The sequence below is a fragment of the Pituophis catenifer genome, unplaced genomic scaffold (assembly GCF_029215685.1).
Source record: "Pituophis catenifer annectens isolate HBS135680 unplaced genomic scaffold, rPitCat1.0.hap2 SCAF_2, whole genome shotgun sequence".
NCBI classification, from domain to species: Eukaryota; Metazoa; Chordata; class Lepidosauria; order Squamata; family Colubridae; genus Pituophis; species Pituophis catenifer.
In genome coordinates, this window is record NW_027256882.1 from 201,301,338 (window position 1) to 201,326,014 (window position 24,677).

Genomic DNA, 24,677 nt, shown 5'->3' on the forward strand with positions numbered 1-24,677 from the left:
GTGCAGCTCGCGCAGGAGAGGTGTTACATGGGAGCTCCATGTTGCTCCCATAACCACCCGCGCGGCCGCACTCTGCGCCAGTTGGAGCCTCCGAGTGCACCTCATGGGGAGCCCCATGTAGAGAGTGTTACAATAGTCCAGACGAGAGGTGACGAGGGCATGAGTGACTGTGTGTAGGGAGTCCCGATCTAGAAAGGGACGCAACTGGCGGATCAGGCGAGCCTGATGAAAAATCCTCCCGGTCACGGCCGTCAAGTGCTCTTCTAAAGACAGCCATGAATCCAGGAGGACACCCAAGTTGCAAGCCCTTTCTGTGGGGGCCAATGATTCACCCCCAATAGTCAGTGATGGCACCAGCTGACTATATCGGGACGTCGGAAACCACAGCCACTCGGTCTTGGATGGGTTGAGCCTGATCCTCCCCATCCAGATCCGTACTGCCTCCAGGCACCGGGACATCACTTCAAGGGCATCGTTAAGGTGGTCCGGGGTGGAGATGTACAGCTGGGTGTCGTCAGCATACTGGTGGTACTTCACCCCGAAACCATGGATGATCTCGCCCAGCGGCTTTACATAAATGTTGAACAAAAGGGGCGAGAGGACCGATCCCTGCGGCACCCCACATATGAGGGGCCTCGGGGTCGACCTCTGCCCCCCTGTCAACACAGACTGCGACCGGTCGGAGAGAAAGGAGGAGAACCACCATAATACGGTGCCTCCCACCCCCAACTCTTCCAACCGGTGCAGCATGATACCATGGTCGATGGTATCAAAAGCCGCTGAGAGATCTAACAGGACCAAGACAGAGGAGCAACCCCTGTCCCGAGCCCTCCAGAGATCATCCACCAACGCGACCAATGCCGTTTCCATGCTGTACCCAGGTCTGAAACCCGACTGGAACGGATCTAGATATGGTGGCTCACATCCTTACAATGGCTGGTCAGCTTTAAATTTGCATTACACTGACAGGCTTATTTTCTGGTTAGGCCTTATTTTTTGAGAAATAACGGTACTAAATGCATCCATCTGGCTGACAATCTTAACGGGCTTATTTTGGGGGGGTAGGGCTTATATTACGAGCAACCTGAAAAATCATGCTAGGACTTATTTTCCAGTTGGGTCTTATTTTCTGGAAAACAGGGTAGCACTTAGATTTATATATCGCTTTTCAGTGCTATACAGCTCTCTCTAAGCCAGTGATGGCGTGCCGAAAAGGGAGTGCACATGTGGGTGCTAGTCTGGGTCGCAACCCAGAAGAGGAGCTGCCCAGGGCATATGTCCGTGCCCAAAAATGAACTTCTGGTTTCCAGCATGTGCATGCGTACCAGCCAGCTAGTCTTCTGGGTTACTGGCCGCATGTGTGTGCGACGATCAGCTGGCCGGTGCACATGATCACGCAGGAAAATGGAAGACCAGCTCTTCCAGTTTCAGCACTGCCACATGCACCAAGGCCAGCTGATCATCACGCGCATATGCATGCCAGAAACCCGGAAGAGGAACAGGCCACACCGCACGTACCAGGCGACGTGGCTCCGCATGCCACTTCGGGCACGTGTGCTATAGGTTCGCCATCACGGCTCTAAGCAGTTCACAGAGTCAGCATATTGCCCCCAACAATCTAGGTCCTCATTTTAATTACCTCAGATATTGACTACGCTTCTTCAATGCTACCAATTGTTTTCAGAAGCAGTGTAATGCAGTGTATGACTTTCCTGTGGTCAGGAAAGCTCTGGTCTCAAATCCCCCCATCTAATCCTATAATACTAGTACCGGTAGTAGCACGTAGCTGACTTTAGCTGTCATAATGACTAAGCATGGTTGGCCCAAGTTACTATTCAGATAGAAGATGGACTTGGAATTCAAAAATTGTTTGCAAAATTGAGAAGCTGGGGCAGGAAAACATTTTGGAAGAAGGTTGTGGCAAACTGCCTTTATAATACTGCCAGGAATACTTTATGAACGTAGTAATCAGGAATCAAGATCAATGTAACGTATCTTTATCTTTTATTGGTGAATACACATGAAACCGGTAGTTTTGAGGTGCATGCAGCATAGTTTTATGGAGAGAGAAAATTCATCGCAGGTCCATCCTTATTCGACACCCAGCTCTTGAAGGAAAGATAATCGGCTAGGGTAGAGTTCTGTCCCTATGCTGAGATGTCAGATTTGGTACTTTGCAAACTTGTCTGAGACAGTGAAAAAATTAAAGACACACACACACACACACACACACACACACACACACACACACACACACACAATGTCTTGCTACTTATTGCTGTATCTTGGCTTTTCAAGAATACAGGAGAATAGGTAGTTTTTATTTTTATTTATTCATTTAATCACTATAGCCTTTATTCAATTTCTGGGCAGCTTACAATTCTAACCCCCCTCCCCTCCCCCCCAAAATTAAAAACAATAAAATAATAAAAATATCCAAAGAATAAATACAATACAGCAGCCAAGATACTTAACCGACTAATAATAAAGAAAGTAAATGAGTCCTCTTAACACATTTTGAGCCCCCAGGCCTAGATACATGACCAATTTTTTAACGCCTTACAAAAGGCCAACAGGATTGGGGCTATTCTAATCTCAGAGCGGAGAATATTCCACATACTGTAGCAGAAAAGGCTTACCTTCTAGTTCCTGCCAGCTGACCCTCTTTAGCTGATTGGGGATCTTCAGCATCCCCAATCTTTTGAATTGAATGGACTGAATTGAATGGACTTCTTGGAAAAAGATGGTTCCTCAGGTAACTCAGTCCTAAGATATGTAGGACTTTAAAGCTGACAACTAGCACCTTGACTAGTACCCAGAAACAGACCGGTAACCAATACAGCTCACGTAGTAGTAGTGTTACATACGCTGGGTATCTGATATCATTTACTACTGGCACAGCTGCATTCTTCACCAGTTGAAGTTTCCGAATTCTACAGGATCCAATCTGGGTCAGTCACTGTGAACAGAGGTTTAGTCTTCTGAGCTTTCGGACACGTCCTGGAGCCCATCCTCAGGGAACTTCTCTCTCACACATTCTGGGGAGAGAGAAGTTCCCTGAGGACAGGTTCCAATACGAATCCGAAAACTTGGAAGAATAAATCTCTGATCCCGGTGACCCCGATTGGATCCTGCAACATTATTATCCTGGGACACGTATATTTGCCTTCCTTCCTTTCCGAATACTCTTCAAGGGCAGCCCTCTATAGAGCGCATTGCAGTAATCTAAAATGCAGTTTCATCTTTTGTTTTCTTTTCAACCAATAATTTTTTCCCAATTTTTTTTTATTTTTTTAAAACACAAACATACAATACATCTTTTCAGAATGAGCCATTGATCCAGTCATAAATAGGTACAATTACCAATTCCTCTTTAACAAAAGCTTTTTCCAAATTCCCACTAAATACCATCTTTTTTTAAAAAAAAAAAAAAGCAAAAAAAGTCTAACTTATATTAATTTACATGAATCAATTTACCTTTCTATTATTTCACCTCAAATCTTAATTTTCAAATAATACAATTTAATATTCTATACCATTATTGCCATAAATTCTATCTAATTAAAAATGTCTTAAAACCCATTTCTTAAATCTTAAAATCCTTAACCCAATATCATTTCAATTTCTTTTTCTTTTAGCTTGGCTGGATATATCTTAAAATAAATCATCATTGATGATGATAAATCATCAAGATATGTACACAGTATTTTAACTGTTAACATTTATCATCTTCATTTTACTATTTATCTCAGCATAGTCACCTTTGTTTTCACTCTTAATCACAACATAATCATTTCATTATTAATATTAATTCCAGTATAGTCATCTTTATTTTAACTGTTTATCCCAGTATATAATCTTCATTTTAATCATCTTCTTTTGGTTGTTAATCTCATCATAGTCTTCTTTAATTTTACTGTTATACTCAGTATAATCATCTTATTTTACTGTCAATCCCAGCATAATTATCTTTATTTTTACTGTTATACCCAGTATAATCATCTTTGTCTATCCCAGCATAATCACCTTAGTTTGCTGCTTATCCCAGCATAATCACTTTTTTTTTTTTACCATCCATCTATACATTACTTTTTCATGTTCAATCACAGAGGGAAGTTAGAATATTAGAGGAACAGAATATGTTAACAGAAATTTATTAATTCATATAAGGATGTGTTTGGTGTAAGAACTAAGTCTCAATATTAAATTGTTACAAAGATGATAATGATAATGTGATTGAACCAATAATTTTTAAATGAGGACTCAAATATGAACAAATTGTGTTTTGTGCTCTTTTTTTTTTTTAAACACCACAGGAATCCTGCAGCGATCGGGCATGGCTGTTTCTGTTATGCACTGTTGCGCTCCATCCCAGTTGCGGTATATATTATTCTGATCACAGGACTGCGATACCACCTCTTTATCTGGAGCGTCTTTTCACCAAAACTCCTCTATGAGGGAGTCCATACTTTCATCACAGCAGCTGTGTGTGCTTTCTTTACAGTGGTGGATCACCAGCAGCGCAAAGACTGAAGTCACTAGTCAGGCAGAATTTTACCATACTTGTTTTCTAACCACGGACTGAAGTTTTACAACGGAATGAGAATTCTTGCTGCTAGACTCCCAATGAACTCTGGAAATTAGTCTTTGAGTTTTTTTCCTGTTTTTCTTGGCAAACTCATTTCATGTCTTGGCTGTGGGAGTGACAAAACCATCCTGAAGTGGCACTTGAATGTAGATGGCTGGGAAAGTGAGTGACTGGATTAGCTTGGTTGTATGAATGTTGTACAATCACCTACTTCCCTTTCCAGTGTCAGATATAGTGCCTTTCCAAATTTGGAATCCTTATGCTGGGATTTGAAGCAGGTTGAATTTCGGAGTATGCTGGAATGTAACTAGGTTTAACTACAATTAAAACCCCTGCTGACCACTTCCGTATGAATAAAGGTGTAGTGGTTCTTAGTGTTAATCCCAAATAATTACAGGGTCTGCTTGTTTTTTGCATTGTTTTGCCTAGTTCCAGTGAAGCTATCAATGCAATAAGAGTTTTTGTTTATCACTCCAGCTTGTCACAGAGCCTGACCATGATCAGGTCTGGGAAAGTTAGGATTACGTTCAAAATCAACCAGCAAGTTTCCATGTCTAAGTAAGGATTAAATCTGGGTCTTTCTGCTTCTAGAGCAACACTTAACTACAGGTAATCCTCGGTTTACAACAGTTCATTTAGTGACCATTCAAAGTTACAACATCACTGAAAGAAGTGACTTATGACCATTTTTCACACTTACGACCATTGCCGCATCCTCATGGTCACATGATCAAAATTCAGACAGTGAACTGACAACAGTGAACAGGAAACTGACTCATATTTATGACTGTTACAGTGTCCTCCTTTGCAATCTTCTGACGAGCAAAGTCAGTGGGTAAACCAGATTTCACTTAACAATCGTGTTACTAACTTAACAGCTGCTATGATTCACTTAACAACTATGGCAAGAAAGGTCATAAAATGGAGCAAAACTCACTTAACAAATGTCTCACTTAGCAACATAAATTTTGGACTCAATTGTGGTCGTAGGTTGAGAACTACCTGTACTACACCATTGCTGACAGTTCATCATGGTTAAATAAAATAGTAGAATGGGACAAGACAACAGCCCACTCTTAACTGGAATGGAGATAGGCCTTAGTGTCATCTAGATCAACGTATCTTTGAATGTTAGAACAAAAATGTGTCTCTTGTTTTCTGTTCTTTGTATTGCTGTTGTTTCTGCTGAAAGCACATCTTTCAAACCTTTATGAGTTCTCTCTCTCTTTCCTCCCTCCCTCCCTCTCTTTTTTCTCTCTCTCTCTCTCCCTCCCTCTCTCTCCCTCCCTCCCTGCCTCCCTTTCTTTCTCTCTCTCTTCCTCCCTCTCTCTCTTTCTCTCTCCCTCCCTCTCTCTTTCTCTCTCTCACTCCCTGCCTCCCTTTCTCTCTCTTTCTCTCTCTCATATATATGTGTAATATACACCTAGCACTTATATAAATGTAGCTTAAAGAATTGCCTGTAGTTTGCTTTGATTATATTTTTCCTCAAACAGTAGTTCAAGAATCTGAAAGAGGTCTAACAAGGCACGACTGCTGTCATATAGAACCTTGTGTATGCAATTTTTTATGAGCATTAATGGAAAGTTTTGAAGCAAAATGCACCAAATTTCATTATTTTTGTAGTTGAAACTTGGAATGAAAATGTTGTGTTATTATATATTATTACCTTCTTGTCAAAGAATATGGGTAGACCTGCAGCTGACGATTAGCTTTGTGTAAAATGAGAATTATAATGTCCAGATTTTTTTTTTAAAAAAGAGTTATATTTATATGCAGCTTATACAGAGTTACCATATATTACTGTGGTAATATCTCCAGAGTATTCTTGATATTAGTATTTTTCATGGTTACAAATTTATGCATAGATGAATATGGTTGATTTTTGGGAAGATAAACAGGCTGAAACCTGGTTAGTTTTGGATGGAGAACTGCTTGAGAATTCCAGGGCTATTGGAACAGTGGAAAGTTTAAATAAGAACATCCTGGAAAAAGCTAGTGGAAAGACACTTCTGTAATTTTGCCAAGAAAACTTCATGGATATAATCACAGGAGTCAAACTTGATTCAAGGATGTCTTTTAAGCTTCTCTCTAAGCTAATTTCTTCAGCTACGCCAGCCAACGTCATACAAGCTGATACGAGCTAGTCTTGAATTTTTTGCTTAATGTTTGAACTGCAGTTTGCTCAGTACCAATGTCGTGATCCAGGTTGCGGGGAGTGAAGGGAGACATCATAGGGATATCCATCCCGCACTTATAGTTAAACTCTGCCCGGATAAAGCTTGATTTTATGTGTATGTGAGAGAGGAAAGACTAAATTTAAATAGCATACTGATCACACTCTCAAATCATGTCCAAATGAGCACACTGTTAAATTGGGGTTCTTTTATGTTCAAGAGAAGTGTATAAGACTTTAATGCTTGGGATATGCTTTAGAAAGTAAATGCTTGAAACGGTTGTGATTTACAGGATCTTTTTATGCCTTTCTCCAAAGATAGAATTAAAAGCTATACAGAAAGGGCTAACAATGATTTTTGAAGCATCTGTGTATTTGCAGCTGTATGTTTCATTGTTTAAAACTGCTCAGAAAGCATTTGATTGTTTACATGTTATTGAAAATGGTTGGAACAGTAAGCGGTGACAAACAAATAATGTGTCTCTGGCAATTACAGTCATGTTATTTCCCCCATTATATTTCAAGGGCATTATTTTTTTCCAGAAGGAACTTTGTCTTTCCAAAATACTTTTTATTCAGGTATGATTCCTGATAGGAGGGAGGTAAGCATAGAACGCTGAGTCACACAGGGTTACAATGAGCCTCTGAAGATGTGAAATTCTGCTTTTAAGAATGACAGAAGAGTCGAAATACAGTGGTGCAGAAACGCAACAAAATTATCCAAGGCCAAAGTAGTGCTAAGTCAGAAAATTTAGGAGGTCACATCTGAAGCTTTCGGCTAAGCAACTCTTGACTTGTCAACATAATTTTACCAAGTGGCAACAGTTGGAAGAGTTTCCAGTTGGATCAATACTTTGAGATGATTGCCACTCCTTGCGGCATTCGTTGCAGGTAATTTGAATGAAGGGAAGCTATTTGTTTTGAATATTAACAATAATCTCTTGCATTTGAGTTTGTAGAAATCAATACTCTTTACACACACACAAATATGGCTGGAATGAGAGTAATTTTTATATTTCTTGGGAAATAAACACACACATACAGTTTTGCCTAGGTAGATAAAAGCTTTGTATTTATTTCAGTTATATTAAAAGTCATCAAAACTGTATTTCTCTTTGGCCAGGAGAAGATTTTTTCCCCTCTAGAAGACAAATGTTAAGTACTGTAATAATCATGACTGTCAATGAAAGAATTGACTTGTCTATTCATTTTAGGGTTTTTTTTTCTTTTTTAAATTCTAATTCAGCAACAGACAATGACCTCCCTTACTAAATGTGTGTAGTTTGGGGGGAGGGGTTTGTGTTGATTTTGTTAAGCATCTAAAGTGACCTAAAATGAAACTATGATTTAATTATCCACGTTAGCCTAGAGGTGCAGAAATGGTTTGTTCTGTTACTTGGTATGAAGGTTGGAAAATTGGACAAACCTGCTTTATCACAATCTGCATTATGTAGATCAGTGTTCCTCAACCTTTCTGGCTTCATGGCCCGGGGAGGGGGGGGGAGAGAGAATGGCTCTGCACAAGCAGCAGGTGTCTGCCACTTGCACAAATGCAGCACCGCACACAAGCGTGTGCACCTGCCACTCACACAAAGTGGAGCTGCATGCGCTTGCGTACTTGCCCGCTGCTTGTATGGCCTGGTTCTGAATGGGCCACAGCCTGGGGGTTGGGGGCCCTGGTGTAGATACATTATTTTAATGACTGTGCAAACTCACATCAATCCATGGTTTCATATTTTGATTTACAGTAAGCTTTTAACCAGTAAGAGATTTTGATATAACTGAGCCATAACTAAGAAATGCAAGCAGTAACAAAGTCTGCATATGGTTTTTTAATTTTTTCATTCAAATTCTGCAAGCTTTCTTTGCCTGAACCTTTCCCAGCTGTCTCATAATGGAACCACTGGCACTGCTGCATCTCCCCTCCCAAGTCAGCTTGTCACATTGAACAGCTGAACTCTGTGGTCTTCAGCGTTTTTGTAGTCTGGAACTGGCGTGCCAGAAAAGGCTTTAAAGTTACGAGGCGGGGTGTCTTCTGAAAAGAAAGGGGAGAAGGGAACACTGTCCTCTTTTAAGTTTAAAGTCAAGTAGGAGAGCAGAAGAAATATATTGGATGACATGCTTCTGGGCCTCTGGCTTGCTGCTGCCACCGTAGCAGGATTTGGAGAAAATAAATTGTGTCAACCTTCCCTTTCTCCTGTCTGTCCTCAGTTGTGATTGGGGTTGTGGATGTCTATGCTCTCATCATAGAGAGTGAGCTTTCCTTAGAACTTTATCTTCCATCTTGGAAGTTAGAAGGAAGGGGACTGCTACAAAGATTCCCCCAACTTAGTTTTCTCTAATTCATATTTTCTTTTGCTGGGCAGTTTCTTGGATAAATTTGTTCTTTTTAAATAAAGTTTCTTATTAATTAACTTGGATCTTTGTCAGCTCTCATTTCACAAAAATGTATCTTGCTTTTAAGTCACAGACAATGTGGAAGGTGTCTCATTATTCCAGAGTCTAAAAAGTTTTTTAAAAATCCTTTTGATCATGCTCAGTCCCTGGGATCTCAAAGAAGGTAGCCAAATATTTTCCTTGGCAACAGTATAGACATGGTTTGCCTTGCTTCCTTCCAGGTTGTTTTTTCCAGCTTCTAAATGTAGTCCACCATCCTGTTATTTCTTGGAGGCTTCCCATGTAAATATTTACCAGTTCTGACTGCTTAGTTTCTGAAGCCAGAATTGGTTGGCCAGGTGCTGTTACCTATTTAAACTAACAAGGACCAAAATAAAAGCCCCCCCCAATGTTGGTTTATCTCATGAAAGGACTGAAGTGAGGAGATCTCAAGAGCTGGAGACTATTCACAATGAAGGAGGCAGCCAAGGAGATGTAAGCCAACAGAAATTCAGCAGTCATAGCCCAGACTTGATGAAACAGAACAGAATTTGTGGAATAAATGGAATGGAGGATTTAAGTAAAGTGTGAGGACTTCAAGCTGCATTTACTCTAGTGCTGACGTAAGAAGGAGAAGTGGAGGCATCTGGAAAGGGACGTTTGACTTTTCACCTACTTATTTTCCCTGGAGATAATATCCCCTAGGAGATGGGATGGGAGGGGGGAAATTCCTTTGAGTTGGAGCAGTAGATTAGGGGTAGAATGACTTGTAAAATGGCCAATGAGTGCAGGGGAGTGGGGAACGGAAAGGGAGGGTTTTGGGTCTGGAAGTCAGTGTTGGCTTCGATGGAGTCGGGTCCAGAATGTCATGCTTAATAAATAGGAGTTTTCTTTCAAAGACTTCGTTTGAAATGCAATTTATTTGAGACGACCTTGAAACTTGACATAAGAAAGGCAGTTAACGGGATGTGGAAGAACCTTATTTGGCCCTTCATCTGAAGATCTAAGTGACACTCATGAAATCCATCCTACAATATGAAGCAGGGAGTAGAAATTCTGCTAGACTATTAAAAAGCAGGGATAGAAATTATTTGAAAAAACAGTTTAGGGTGCTGATGAACAGTTACAGAAGACTGAATTAAAAAATGTGAGCACAGATGCCCAAATATGGCATTACACGCACAAGATTAGTAAAAACTAAGCCAAACTCTTTGAATATACTGTTGCTCAATAACAACAGTGCAGATGGCATACTGAGTAAATTATGCTAAAACCCTGGATCACTAATGTGCTGTGGATTACTCATATTCATACAAAAAACTTTTTCTTTGTAGACTTCAGCTCAGCATTCAACACCATCATTCCAGATATTCTTCTAACTAAACTAAATCATCTAGCTGTACCTGACCACACTTTTAAATGGATCATAAGCTTCCTAACAGATAGGAAGCAGTAGATGAAGCTAGGCAAAATCACATAAGATACCTGTACAATTAACACAGGAAGCCCCCAGGGCTGTGTGCTCTCTCCACTTCTCTCTATACAACAAAGGCTACATCTCAAAGGATCCCTCTCTTAAAAGTACTGAAATTTGCAGATGATACAACAGCAATTGGTCTCAATTGAGACAACGATGAATCTGCATACAGATGGGAGGTTGAACAACTAGCCTTGTGGTGTGACCAGGACAATCTGGAACTGAACACACTCAAAACTAGAAATGGTGGAAGATTTTAGGAGAAACCCTCCTATATGACCACCTCTTAAAATACTAGACAACACAGTATTAACAGTAGAGACCTTCAAGTTTCTAGGTTCAATTTTATCTCAAGACTTAAAATGGACACCTAGCATCAAAAATGTCATTAAAAAAAGCACAACAAAGAATGTTCTTTCTGCACCAACTCAGAAACTGCCCAAAGAGCTGCTGATTCAGTTCTACAGAGGAATTACTGAGTCTGTCATCTGCACCTCTATAACTGCCTAGTTTGGCTCTGCAACCAAAGAAGACAGACACAGACTTCAAAGGATAATTAGAACTACAGAAAAAACAATTGCTACTAACCTGCCTTCCATTGAGGACCTGTATACTGCACGAGTCAAAAAGAGGGCTGGGAAAATATCTACAGACCCCTCATATTCTGGACATAAATTGTTTCAACTTCTACCATCAAAACTACACTATAGAGCACTGTACACCAGAACAACTAGACACAAGGACAGTTTTCCCCCGAAAGCCATCATTCTGCTAAACAACTAATTCCCACAATTCTGTCAAATTATTTATTAAGACTGTATTACTATTATTATTCTCCTCCCTCCTATTACCTATCACCTCCCACTTATGACTTCAACCATGTTGTTTGTATATTTCCAATTTATATTATTTTATTTGTTTCCTGGTATGATTTGATTGCTTATTAGTATCCTATGACTATCACTCAGTATTGTAACATGATTCTTGATGAATGTATTTTATTTTTCTTTATGTACAGTGAGAGCGTATGCACCAAAGACATATTCCTTGTGTGTCCAATCACATTTGGCCAATAAAGAATTCTATTGTATTCTTAAAAAAGAAAAACCAGTTGTGAGCAGAATGTGTCATTAATTTTAAAGTTGTCTCATGGATGACTTCATTCAGTGTACCTCAGGTTTAGAAAGACCAGTCCAGTTAATGTATAAATGTTGCATATATATAGTATTCCTATACTTGTGCACCAAGATTATCCATGCAGCCTGACAATTACATTTCCCCCCTTCAAAATTAAATCTTGTGCAAATGCCTATTTCTCAATATAGGTTGGCCACTGGTTTTTAATGGAACAATTCTTTTTAATCTTAGAAGCTTAGACTAATGTCACCACCACCAGAATTCTGCAGCTTTGTAGCATTCATTACCTCTTGATTTGTTATAGGGAATACAGGTAATCCTCAATTTATGACCACAATTGAGCCCAACATTTCTACTACTAAGCAAGACGGTGAGCTTTGTCCCATTTTATGATCTTTCTTGCCACAGTTGAACAACTGCAGTGAATCACTGCAATTGTTAAGTTAGTAACATGGTCGTTAAGTAAACCTGGATTCCCCATTGACTTTGCTTGTCAGAAGGTCGCAAAAAGTGGTCACATGACCTCAGGGACTTGCAACCGTCATAAATATGAGTCAGTTGCCAAGGGTCTGAATTTGGATCACATGACCATGGGGGATGCTGCAAGGGTCATAAGTCTGAAAAACGGTCATAAGTCCCTTTTTTCAGCACAGACTTATGACCGTTTTTCAGACTTACATTTTTGTAACTCCAAACAGTCACTAACGAAATTGTTGTAAGGCGAGAACTATCTGTATTTATTTTCCTCTGCTGTTTTGTGTGTCAGTATTACTTGACACTAATTGGTGAACTTTAGGATCTCTTTCAACCATTGACACATTTCCATACCGATGATCTCTTTCAACCATTGACACATTTCCATACCGATGGGCTTACTTTATGTAAGTTGATATCCATATTGGATTGAAAGCTTGGTATTTCTAATACTGTGCCAAATTATCATTAGCATTTGCATATTTGTGGACGTTATATATATATTCTAATGTTGATAATTGCACTATGGATTATTGAACTCTCTTTTCTCTGTATATTCTATCAATATAAATTCAGTTAATTGGGAGTGCCTTATTTTTATTTCTAACCTGTTGCCATGACTGGTCATATTCCCTCCTATCCCCAGTGGCAACTCTGATGATTGTCTGTATTTCTCTCTTAATGCCTGGCACCCATCATATGATAGCTTTAAATTCCACCAATTTATTATGTACTGTGTAAAAAAATCATTTAAGTGTACTTTCAATTAGCTATACATTCTAACATCAAGAAACGAGGGTAGGGTTTAAAAAAAAAAGTTTGGTTGTTTTGCTAACCTTTTCTTTCACATATGCTAGGCTGAAAGAAAAAAAGAGATCCTGTACATTAAAGAAGCTTTATTGTTTATTATTGATTAGATTTATATTTTGCCCTTTATTTCAGTACAGTAAAGAAATAATCCAAAGTAGTATATTCGTGTACATAATATAAATCAAATTCAAAAAAAATGTGTGAAATAAATATACATCTTAAGCGGTTCTGGAACAGCCAGTTTCACTACTCCAATGTTTCATTTACCTTAGGAAAGTTTTCCAGAACATATCTAGTACAGTGGTGGGTTTCAAAATTTTTTTACTACCAGTTCTGTGGGTGTGGCTTAGTAGGCATGGCATGGCTTGGTGGGCGTGGCTTGGTGGTCATGACAGGGAAAGGATACTGTAAAATCTCAATTCCTACCCCACTCCAGAAGAAGGATACTGTAAAATCTCCATTCCCTCCCCAATCCAGGGGAAGGTTACTGCAAAATCCCCATTTCCTCCTGGTCAGCTGAGACCTGGGCGGCAGAGAATAGATAGGGGTGGGACCAATCAGAATTTTTACTACCGGTTCTTCGAACCACTCAAAATTTCCGCTACCGGTTCTCCAGAACTGGTAAGAACCTGCTGAAACCCACCTCTGATCTAGTAGTGTGGGGCCCACAGAACCAAGAACATGTGGAGTTACTTCTAAGCAGTACTTTATTGTTGGCTTATAGATAGAATCTTGCCAGATTACAGCAGCTATCTGGAGAACTACATGATACACATAATCTGAATTGCTAGGAGGGAGTCCACCTTCCCGCCTACCAGAGATTCCAAACTCCACTGTCTCTTTTCTCTGTACTACATTTCCCCGTAGGCAGCTTTCAAAATCTCGCTTTCTGTTTCTGCCATTTCACAATTTTTTCTCCAGACTGCCATTATGGTGATTATCATGGTACATAATGGCAATATATATATTACATAAATGTAATGTTAAAATAACCACAGGCATACCATGCAATAATTCCCCAAGCTGAATTTGACCGGCAAGTTGAACTTTTTACTTGCCAGCCAAATTGTATTTACACTGTTGGAGTCCTCATTATTGGTGAGTTACATCTTGAGTGTCTTGATCAGTATTGCAATTGACATGAAGTTGCGTGATAGGAACATTCTTTCCGTGATGTTAAACCTACCCTCAAAACGACGCTATAGAGCACTGCACACCAGAACAACTAGACACAAGAACAGTTTTTTCCTGATTGCCATCACTCTGCTAAACAAATAATTCTCTCAACACTGTCAAACTATTTAGTAAGACTGCACTACTATTAATCTTCTCATCATTCCCACCACCCATCTCCTTCCACTTATGACTGTATGACTGTAATTTTGTTGCTTACAATTTATATTGATATTATTTCCTGATTGCTTATTTGTACCCTATGACTATCATTAAGTGTTGAACCTTATGATTCTTGACAAATGTATCTTTTCTCTTTATGTACACTGAGAGCATATGCACCAAGACAAATTCCTTGTGTGTCCAATCACACTTGGCCAATAAAATTTCTATTCTATTCTATTCTATTCTATTCTATTCTATTCTATTCTATTCTATTCTATTCTATTCTATTCTATTCTATTCTATTCTATTCTAGTTCATTCCCACATTCAAGTCATCATTTCATAGTATGATAAATGGTAGAGGATGAACAACTGATATGTGGTTCAGTGTTTGTAAATACCACTCCTCAGCGCCTAACTTTGTTGGTAGCCACCATTAAGTATACGCATGGAAGCAGTGGTTGGATTCAAATAATTTAACAACCGGTTCTCTGCCCTAATGATCAGCTGGGTAGGCGGGGCCATGGTCGGTGTGGCCAGGGGATGTGACAGGCAGCACTCGGCTTCCTGCACCCCCTGAGAGCAAAAATGGGCTGCAGGGGGTGTGTGTGTCATGCCATCCCTGTGCCCCATTTTGGGCCTAGGAGGCCTCCTTGAAGCCACCTGGGAGTGAAAACGGGCTTTAGGGGGATATACTGCCCCCCTGCGCCCTGTTTTGGGCCTAGGAGGCCTCCCTGCACTTACGTGGGAGCCAAAATTTTTCGTCGGGCCCTGAAAACTTATTTATTTCAACTAGCTGGGCTGGCTTGAGCTAAATTTTAAATTGGTTTTAAATTGGGTTGTTTTAATTTACGGCCAGAATATCTAATTATTTTAATACTGTTTTTTAAATTTTGTATGCTTTGTTTTTACTTAGGCTGTGCACCGCCCTGAGTCCTATTTGGAGAAGGGCGGTATAGAAATTTAAACAAACAAATAAATAAATAAATAAATAAATAAAATGGGGTGCGTGGGGATTCCTGGAAGGGGCAGGGAGGGGCGGAGCCAGCCAGCAATTAAACTACCGGTTCACCAGCTGAATTCCACCACTGCATGGAAGTCCAAAATCAAGCTGTCTTTGCAACCAGCAGATCTAGAACCTTCCCCTGTATCATTTCATGGGTTACTGGAATATGATAATGAGCCATCTTTCTAATGCCATGGTAGACCTCGGGACCTCTGTGTTAATTTTAGTTTGCTAATAATGGCACAGTCACACCTCCTTGATGGTGATTGTTAGAATGAGGCTGAATCATTAGGGTCTCTTGAGCTTTTCTGAAAAGGCATTTTTACAGTCTTAATGAATGCCATGAACTGATATGGAAATTGCCAAATTGCTCTTACTGAAACCTCCTCTAGCTTCACACTATAATGTAATTGCTTTTAATTGCTAATTTTCTTCTGTGTGTTGTGCAATCAGGAGGCCTTTATGTGCATGTGTTTTCTTGGCCTCTTCTGCCGCTGAAAAAGGGAGGGGCGGATAAAACTTGCTTGTTCTGAAATATTCCCGGTGCAAAGACGTAGACTTTAACTCAGTGGTGAAATTCAAATTTTTTTACTACCGGTTCTGTGGGCGTGGCTTGGTGGGCGTGATGTGGCTTGGTGGGCATGGCAGGGGAAGGATACTGCAAAATCCCCATTCCCACCCCACTCCTGGGGGAAGGATATTGCAAAATCTCATTTCCCATCCCACTCTGGGGCCAGCCAGAGGTGGCATTTGCCAGTTCTCTGAACTACTTAAGATTTCCGCTACCGGTTCTCCAGAACCTGTCAGAACTTGCTGAATTTCACCCCTGCTTTAACCCTTATTTCATTTCCTTCCACATCTCTCAAAGATGGATGAGGATATCTTTCAAGTTAATATTACATCATGCTTTTAGAATTATGCCTAGAAATGGATCACTATGTCAATTATAAATCCACCTCATCATTTTTCCTACTTCAATATGCTCAGCAGATGCCTTTGAGGTTCCTCTAGTTCCTTTCATTACCCATACTTGGAATCCAATGTTTCATCCCTATGTTTCCAGGGCAGAGATTTTACTGGATGTAAGGATTAAACAGCCCCTTCATGTAGAGCAGGGGTGGGGAATTATGGCTCTTTTATGATACGTGAACTTCGATTCCCAGAATTCCTGAGCCATAGTTCCCCACCCCGATGTTGAGAAATACTGACAGCTTGACGTTTTTTTGCACTAGAAGTAATTTGATAATAGAAAATCATTTCTATTGATGGGGCCCCTCCACATTTCATCACAAATCTATAAAATGTTTAAAGGCAGGAGGGTTACTAAGCATAGTCCAGTCTGGTTTCCTGTCCCTGAACAAATTAACCCTTGTTTGCCAATGAATATGCCAGTTAAAAAAGACCATGAGCAATTTAAAATTCTATATCTTCTATTCAACTTTTAAAAAATTGAAAATATTTTGTTGGCTTTTTAAAAAAAGATAGACTAGTTAGGTCTAGTGGTTAAGGCTAGAAACCAGGAAACTTTTGAGTTCTAGTCCAGCCTTAGCAAAAAGCGAGCTGGGTTGACCTTGAGCTAGTCTCTTATTCAGGCCAACTCAACTTACAGTGAGGAAAATAGAAGGAGGAAGGAGTATTAAATACGTTCACCCCCTTGAATTATTTATAAAAAATATTAAAAGAAGGATAAAAAAGATGAAGACACACACACACCCCACAGCATTCAGCAAACAGCAGGAATTACTGTAGCCACTCTTTCCTAGGGGATTTTATATCATTCACTCAAAGGCCAGGAATAGGCCATTCTTAATGTTTTTCTGAAATCTTAGCAACCTGAGGACCATTCACATATCTAGGGATAAACTGTTGTAGTGGAAAAAGAAGCCAGGCCCAATTAATTAATTAGTTTTGTCAGATGTAAATGCCTTATTCTCTAATGTGTAAATAGTATATGAACGGGGTATCAGGGGTTAATTTATTCTTCACTTCTTAATGTATTCATAATTCACCACTCCCATATCTAGCTCCACCCATTGTATATATAAGGAGCTGTATGCACCCATTTTCCTTGCTTCTATCTGTGAATATTCAGTGAATATAGAATGCCTAATGTAAATAAAAGGAGAAATATTTAAACCTTTAACTCTTACTAAATTTATTGAGTCTGATCCTGAAAATATTGCTACAATCTGGTAGCAGAGGATGGTTAATTGACTCAATAAAAAAAATTTAAAAATGTCTAAGAGAGATAGGCCCAACACCAGGGCATACAGCAAAGAAATGGAAACGGACCAAGAAATAATCGAAGAATTCACAAACGCGATTTCGAGAGAATCTGAAGAATATACCACTGAAGACGAAGAAATAATAGATGAAAATGATGATCGGGAGGAAATCGAAATAGAAAACAACGAACTCAGGTCAGAGATATTAAAACTATTAAAGAGCCAGAAGAATGATGAAAGCCTCATCGCGAACCTCCAAGATATGCTGAAGAACAGCGGAGCAGCGAGAGAGAAGCACATCACTAATGAAAAACCAAAAGACCCAAAAATAGTGAGTGATATGACTGCACAAAAAAATACTGTGAAGAAGAAAAACGGTGATCCCGCGCGAAATTTTGAATGGCAGCCATCTTGGTTTCAACAGACCTCCAGGGTGAGCGAAGCAGAGCCAATTAGAAAACTCAATTCAAAATTTCTGGCGCGAAAAACATTATCAGACAACGAAAACGAAAAAGAAGATTCAAACACCTCAGAAGAATCAGAATCGGAAAGTGAAAGTGATTCAACAAATAATCAGATAAAATCAGCAATGAAAACGCTTTTTGCTGCATTTGGGCCAAAACTAAAAATTAACAAAAAGTTAACTAAGAAGCGAGCGAGCAAGCCAGTGCCTCAAGACCTACCTGCTCCCATCCTGACTACAAGAGCGCCGACGCCCGAACCCAGAGAGCCCTGCCGATACCGCCCCACGCCACAGACCGAAGCAAGCACCAACGCTCTCAAAAGAAGAGGAAGAGCAGCCACCATCGTCAGGACTCCCAAGATCGAGCCAGAGATCGATTCGTCTGAGGAGGAGCAGAACGAGCGAGCCGCAACGACGAGAACCTCTCACGACGACTCCAGGGACAAAATGGACAACGCGCATGCGCAAGACTACGCAGACGGTCCGGGAAGACATGAATTGCTGAGAAGACCGTGCAGGCTCGTTGCGAGCATCCCCACGCCGTTTTGTAACTTTCAGCATTTACGAGACCACGGACTACCTCAGGTTGTAAGTAATGGACCTAATAATGTCGGAAATTTACCCAGTGACTTCCCAAAGCTGAGGATAGATGGCATTAATTTACAAGAATGGTATCAGCAGCTCCAGGTTGTCTTTATGAAAGAAAACTTACTGTTTTTTATCACTAGTCCCCCAAAAAGACCTTGGACTCTAAAATTAGACTGTTTACACCATAGAGCATTTTTCTTATTAATTTCTAGTGTATCTCCTGCAATGTATCACAGCATTAAGCAAAATCTGACTGTTTCAGAAATTATTCAATGCATGTTCAATTTGTTTCACAGTGACAGTGTAGCTACTACCACAAGGATGTCTAAAGATTTCTTTTCATCTAGGATAAAACCAGGGATTTCCATAAGTGAGCACTTAATATCCTTAAACAAAATAAGAGCTGAACTGCATTTAAGGGGGGAGGTGATTTCAGACCAAACAATGAAAAGTGTTATCATCAACTCACTTGACCCATCATGGGATAATTATATGTCACACTTAGACACAATCAATCTAGGATACTTATCCATAGAAAGTCTATCCAATAAGTTAATAGCAGAAGACAATTCAAGAAGGAATCGTTCTAACAATCACATAGAACACAAACCATATAGAAAAGTAGCTTTTCAAGAAAAATATAATGAGACTTTCAGATGTCACAACTGCGGATCCAGGGAACACAATAGAAGAGATTGCCCCAAAATTTCAAAAGAAAGACATAGGTCAGAATATAGAAACAAATACAATTATAGACAACCTTCCATGGATAGACATAGATATAGAAGCCCACCAAATTACAAAGAGAATAGAGGGGGCAGAGATAATTCAAAGGATAGAAAATCTGGTTCACTGAATGGGTTAAATAAACAAGACAACATTAACATACAGCAGAATGAGAACAATAATTGGCTTATTGATTCTGGAGCAACTAATCACACCACTAATAACAAAAATATATTATCTTCATTTATAGAAGATAAATTTGTAATAAAGGTAGCTAACCAAGAAAAGGTTCAAGTATTAGGTAGAGGGAATGTAACCTTACCTGGCCTAGGAAAAATAGAGGGGGTATTACTAATACCTGAAATACCTCATAATATACTAAGTGCCATAAAACTAAGCAGGGATTCTGACATTAACATTGTTTTTTCTAAAGGAAAAGCGACTTTGGAGAAAAATAAAATAGATATAGGCACTGTGATGATTAAAGGAGGTCTACCTTATCTAATAACAAAGGAAAAATGGTTGCACAACATTGATTCAAATATGGAAGATTGTATTGAAGTAGATGATGAAAACATTAGCAACAGTGACAATGATGAATGTAAAATATCTCATGATCACAAAGATGCACATAATGAAAAAAAACCAAAAATAGGTAAGCCAATTCATGATGAGTGTGCTCACATCTTACATAGGAAGTTAGGACATGCCAGTTTTCCTGTAGTACAAAAAATGACTGAACACGCAGAAGGTGTTAAAATAAAAAATTGTGAAAACTATTTGGAATGCTCAGTATGTAAATCTACAAAACTAAAAACTAGCCCCAGGCCAAGAAAATCTACTAGGTCAACCAACAAAATTTTTGATTTAGTGCACATGGACTTAGTTGGTCCACTAACTCCATCAATCACTTATAGAAAACGTTACTTCTTGACCATAGTGGACGATTATAGTCGCTATGGATTTGTTTATACATTAAAACACAAAGATGAAACCTTTCAGAAATTTAAAGAATTTTATAAACGCATAGAAACACAACACAATATCAAAATAAAACAAATTATGACAGATAGGGGATGTGATTTCATGTCTAAAGAATTCTCCCAATGGTTGAAGGACAAAGGAATGTTACATTACACATCTAGTCCATTTTCTGCGTTTCAGAACGGAATTGTAGAGAGGAAGAACTCAACATTACAAACCATGATTAGATGCACATTGGAAGATGCTGGCTTAAGCAAACAATTCTGGTCAGAAGCCCTACATTATTCCAATTACACACAGAATAGAACCTGGTCCAGCATTGTAAATAAGACACCATATGAAGTGATGTATAATAGGAAACCAAAATTGGCACACATGCACATATTTGGAGTCACTGCAGACGTACACATACCTAAGCAATTAAGAAGAAAGGGAGAAAACGTGTCCAGAAGACTCAGATTTATGGGATATGAGACAGGCACTAAAGGGTACAGATTCATTGATAATAATAACAAATTTATAGTTTCCAGAACAGCTGTGTTCCATGAGCAGGCCAACTGGTCTAAAATACATCTTAATGAAATATTTCCAAGTAACAACAAAGATACAAAATCTCAAGAGAAAGGGACTATAGAAAAGCAAAATATCAACAAACATAGAAACAAAACCAAAACATGGACAAATAGCCAACACAAAATAAAGACAGATACACTAACAAAAAAGGAAGCAAGATATTTGCATGATAATAATAGTAAACCTGAAAAAACAATTAGAAACACCAGAAATCAGATGCCAAATAAATACAAAGATTACATAATGCATATGGATGGTGAGTCAACTACACCTAATACATATGAGGAAGTGTTAAAACTTCCTCGTAAAGAAAAAGAAAAATGGGAATTAGCAATGAAAAAGGAGATGGAAAGTTTACAAGGATTAAACGTATTTACACCTGCAATTGCACCAAAAGATAAAACAATTATTGGTACTAGATGGAGTACCAAAACTTAGAGGGAGGCAATACCCTATACAAAGCTAGACTAGTTGCACAAGGTTATGCACAGAAATATCCGGAGGACTATACTGACACATATTCCCCCACAGTAAGAACTGAGAGTGTCAAAACAGCTCTAGTAGTAGCATCAGCACTCAATCTCGATGTATTCCAATATGACATACAGACTGCGTATCTACACGCAAAACTAGATAAGGAAATATATGTAAGAGCACCTCACAGTCAATACACAAACAAGAATGAGACTTGGTTGTTAAACAAGAGTTTATACGGGTTAAAACAATCTGGTAAACGATGGTATGATTGTTTAGTAAAAGTACTCAAAACTATGGACTTCAATGCCACCACCGCTGATAATTGTTTCTTTGTCAAAAAGGGTGATGATTACATAGAGTTTGTATTGATCTATGTGGATGACATTTTATACATAGGAAAACATAAAGAGAGAAGAGAAACATTTGTAACTAAGCTAAATGAACATTTCTCATTGAAATCTTTAGGCAAAGTAAATAAGTATCTTGGTGTTCAAATTAATAAGACTAAAAGAGGATTCAAACTTACTCAGAGAGATAAGATCATAGAGCTCTTAAACAAATGCAATCTAAGTGATGCCAAACCTTGTGATACTCCTATGCAGACTGACTTTCTAAGAAATGCTGATGAATCATCCCCTGAATTCAAAGATAACACGTTTTATAGATCAGTCATAGGTTCACTTCTTTATATCTCTAATTGGACAAGACCTGATATCGCTTTACCCCTCAATTTATTATCCAGACATGTCAGCAAGCCAACAATGTACCACTGGGAAGCTGTTAAAAGAATATTAAGATATCTGAAAAATACATTAGACTTTTGTTTAATGTTAGAACCTAACAATAATAAAGAACCAAAGCTCACATGTTACGCAGATGCGGATTGGGCTGGAGACACCTCATGTAGAAAAAGTACATCTGGTTATATATTCCTCTTAAATGACTGTCCAGTTTACTGGTACACTGGTAAACAAGAATTAGTGGCCACTTCAACGACAGAAGCAGAATATGTTTGTTTATCTAAAGCTGCAAATAATCTTGTATGGTTTAATGATTTAATTTCAGATGTTTGGAAAAAACCTGCTTTACCTTTTGTTATGCATGAAGACAATAAAGCAGCTATTGAAATATCTAGATCTGACGCCATTGGGCAAAGGTCCAGACACATAGATATAAAATTTAAACATGTGAGACAATTATCTCAGGATGGATTTATTAAAGCAGTGCATTGTGAAACTTCAGAACAATTAGCTGACATATTGACAAAGCCTTTACCTTCTAAGCAGCATAAATACTTGACTTCTAAGTTATATGTTTTGTACTGTCCTGAATCTGAATGTAATTGGTGTAGCATAACGAATCGGCATTTAGAGGGGGATTTGTCAGATGTAAATGCCTTATTCTCTAATGTGTAAATAGTATATGAACGGGGTATCAGGGGTTAATTTATTCTTCACTTCTTAATGTATTCATAATTCACCACTCCCATATCTAGCTCCACCCATTGTATATATAAGGAGCTGTATGCACCCATTTTCCTTGCTTCTATCTGTGAATATTCAGTGAATATAGAATGCCTAATGTAAATAAAAGGAGAAATATTTAAACCTTTAACTCTTACTAAATTTATTGAGTCTGATCCTGAAAATATTGCTACAAGTTTCTTTTACTACTATTATTAAAACTGTCAATAAAAATTATTTTAAAACAATAGAAGAGGACTTTGATAAAAATGATTGGTTGAATGAGTGAATGAGTGAATTATTCCATATACCATATCTTCCATGACTCTAGGGATATCCTAAAGGATGCCAGATGAGTCATTCCAACTTGTTCCTCTGTGGCTGCAGTGCAAGAATGCACACTTAGCTCAGAAATAGAGTGGAGGGACTCTCCATTTGGGAAAGTCCATATTGGACTCTATGATACAGTACTTCTGCACCCAACAGGAATCAATATATATGGATGCAAATTGCTCCAAGATCTGATGTAGATATCACTGAAACATTCTCTCCTTTGCTTCCTCCTCTTCCCCTGATTTGTTCTTGAAGTTTTTGGAATTTCAAAAGTTTCTCTTATGCAAAGCAAAGTTGGACAATAATCTACCTTCAACCTGACTTCATGTCATTCTTGATTTTAAAACTATAAAAGATTATAAAATCTACCTCAAACTATTTTCTTTATATATTTGTTTGTATGCTATCGAATCCACAGCAGGGAATTAATACAAACTGCTTTCAGGAGAAAGCCTCTGTTTTGCACAGCATCAGAGGTGGTATTCATCCGGTTCGGACCAATTTGGATTCGGAATTCGGATGTGTGATTTTTTTAAGAGAGGGAGACATTTTCCAACACTGGCTCAAACCCAAAATCCTCTCCACCCACTTCATGTGGGACCAAAAAAAAGTCCCATCAGAAAAGTTCCTTGTTGATATCATTCCTTAGGATTGATTTGAAATATAGGGAAGCCAGGTAATTGGTACATCCCTGGAGAGATCATGTTATAACAAATGACAGAACATTCACATTCAGTCCTTGGCCACCTCATCACTAAATAATTGATCCATGTTTAAAATAACTTATTAAGGCAAGCTCTCTCTCATCTAATTGAGTAAGAACAAGATAGAAAACAAAAGCAAAAGATTTTTTAGCAAGTTCCAGCTGCATCCACTTGGCTTGTCCACTACACATTTTAGCCCTCCAAGAAATTATTTCCAAGGAAAGATAGCCTATAGCCAATGATGCAAAAGCTGGATTGCTTCTGCATCCACCATCCATCCACCATCTCAATACAGATTCTAGAGGTGTGAATACCAACAGGTAAGCAACAAAATAGGAAGTCTTTGCTTAAAAAAGAATATTCCTAGACTTATAGAAATCCTAGGAAGCGGTATGTTTAGGTTAAATATCATTATTCTGCCCATCACTGCAACTGTCTTTTTATAAAGCTGTGTTGAATGAACATTGGATTTTAAGTCTGCACAGAACCTGGGCTTGATCACTGGAGTATAATCAGAAATATGTGCATCTCATGCATAATAAGAATGTGAACACACATATCCATAAGAATAAAATACCCCAGTGTCCACACCTGGTTAGTATCTTTTTTTGAGAGCCTAAGTAAAACAACAACATATACGAATGGCACTCAGATTCTCCAGATCCCCAGCCTGATGAAAAGTTGTGGAGAATTCAAAAATGTGCACATTTTTTAAAAAAACTATTTGTTCCTTATTGCTCAGCTGTAGCTAAATAAATTAAAA

At 38.7% G+C, this 24,677-nt stretch overlaps 1 protein-coding gene across 4 annotated transcripts in view; it reads left to right on the plus strand.

The window, feature by feature from the left end:
• The window catches only part of PIGG (phosphatidylinositol glycan anchor biosynthesis class G (EMM blood group)), a 76,278-nt gene extending 71,609 nt beyond the window's left edge, over positions 1–4,669 (plus strand). For 3 of the 4 annotated variants that reach the window (XM_070935452.1, XM_070935454.1, XM_070935455.1), the window contains one exon: positions 4,317–4,669. In XM_070935452.1, the coding sequence (XP_070791553.1) occupies positions 4,317–4,533 (217 nt within the window). In that variant the 3' untranslated portion in view covers positions 4,534–4,669. Of the gene's footprint in view, positions 1–4,314 lie in introns of all 4 variants that reach the window. The other variant, XM_070935453.1, reaches the window with a different exon arrangement.
• The last annotated feature ends 20,008 nt before the right edge of the window (positions 4,670–24,677 follow it).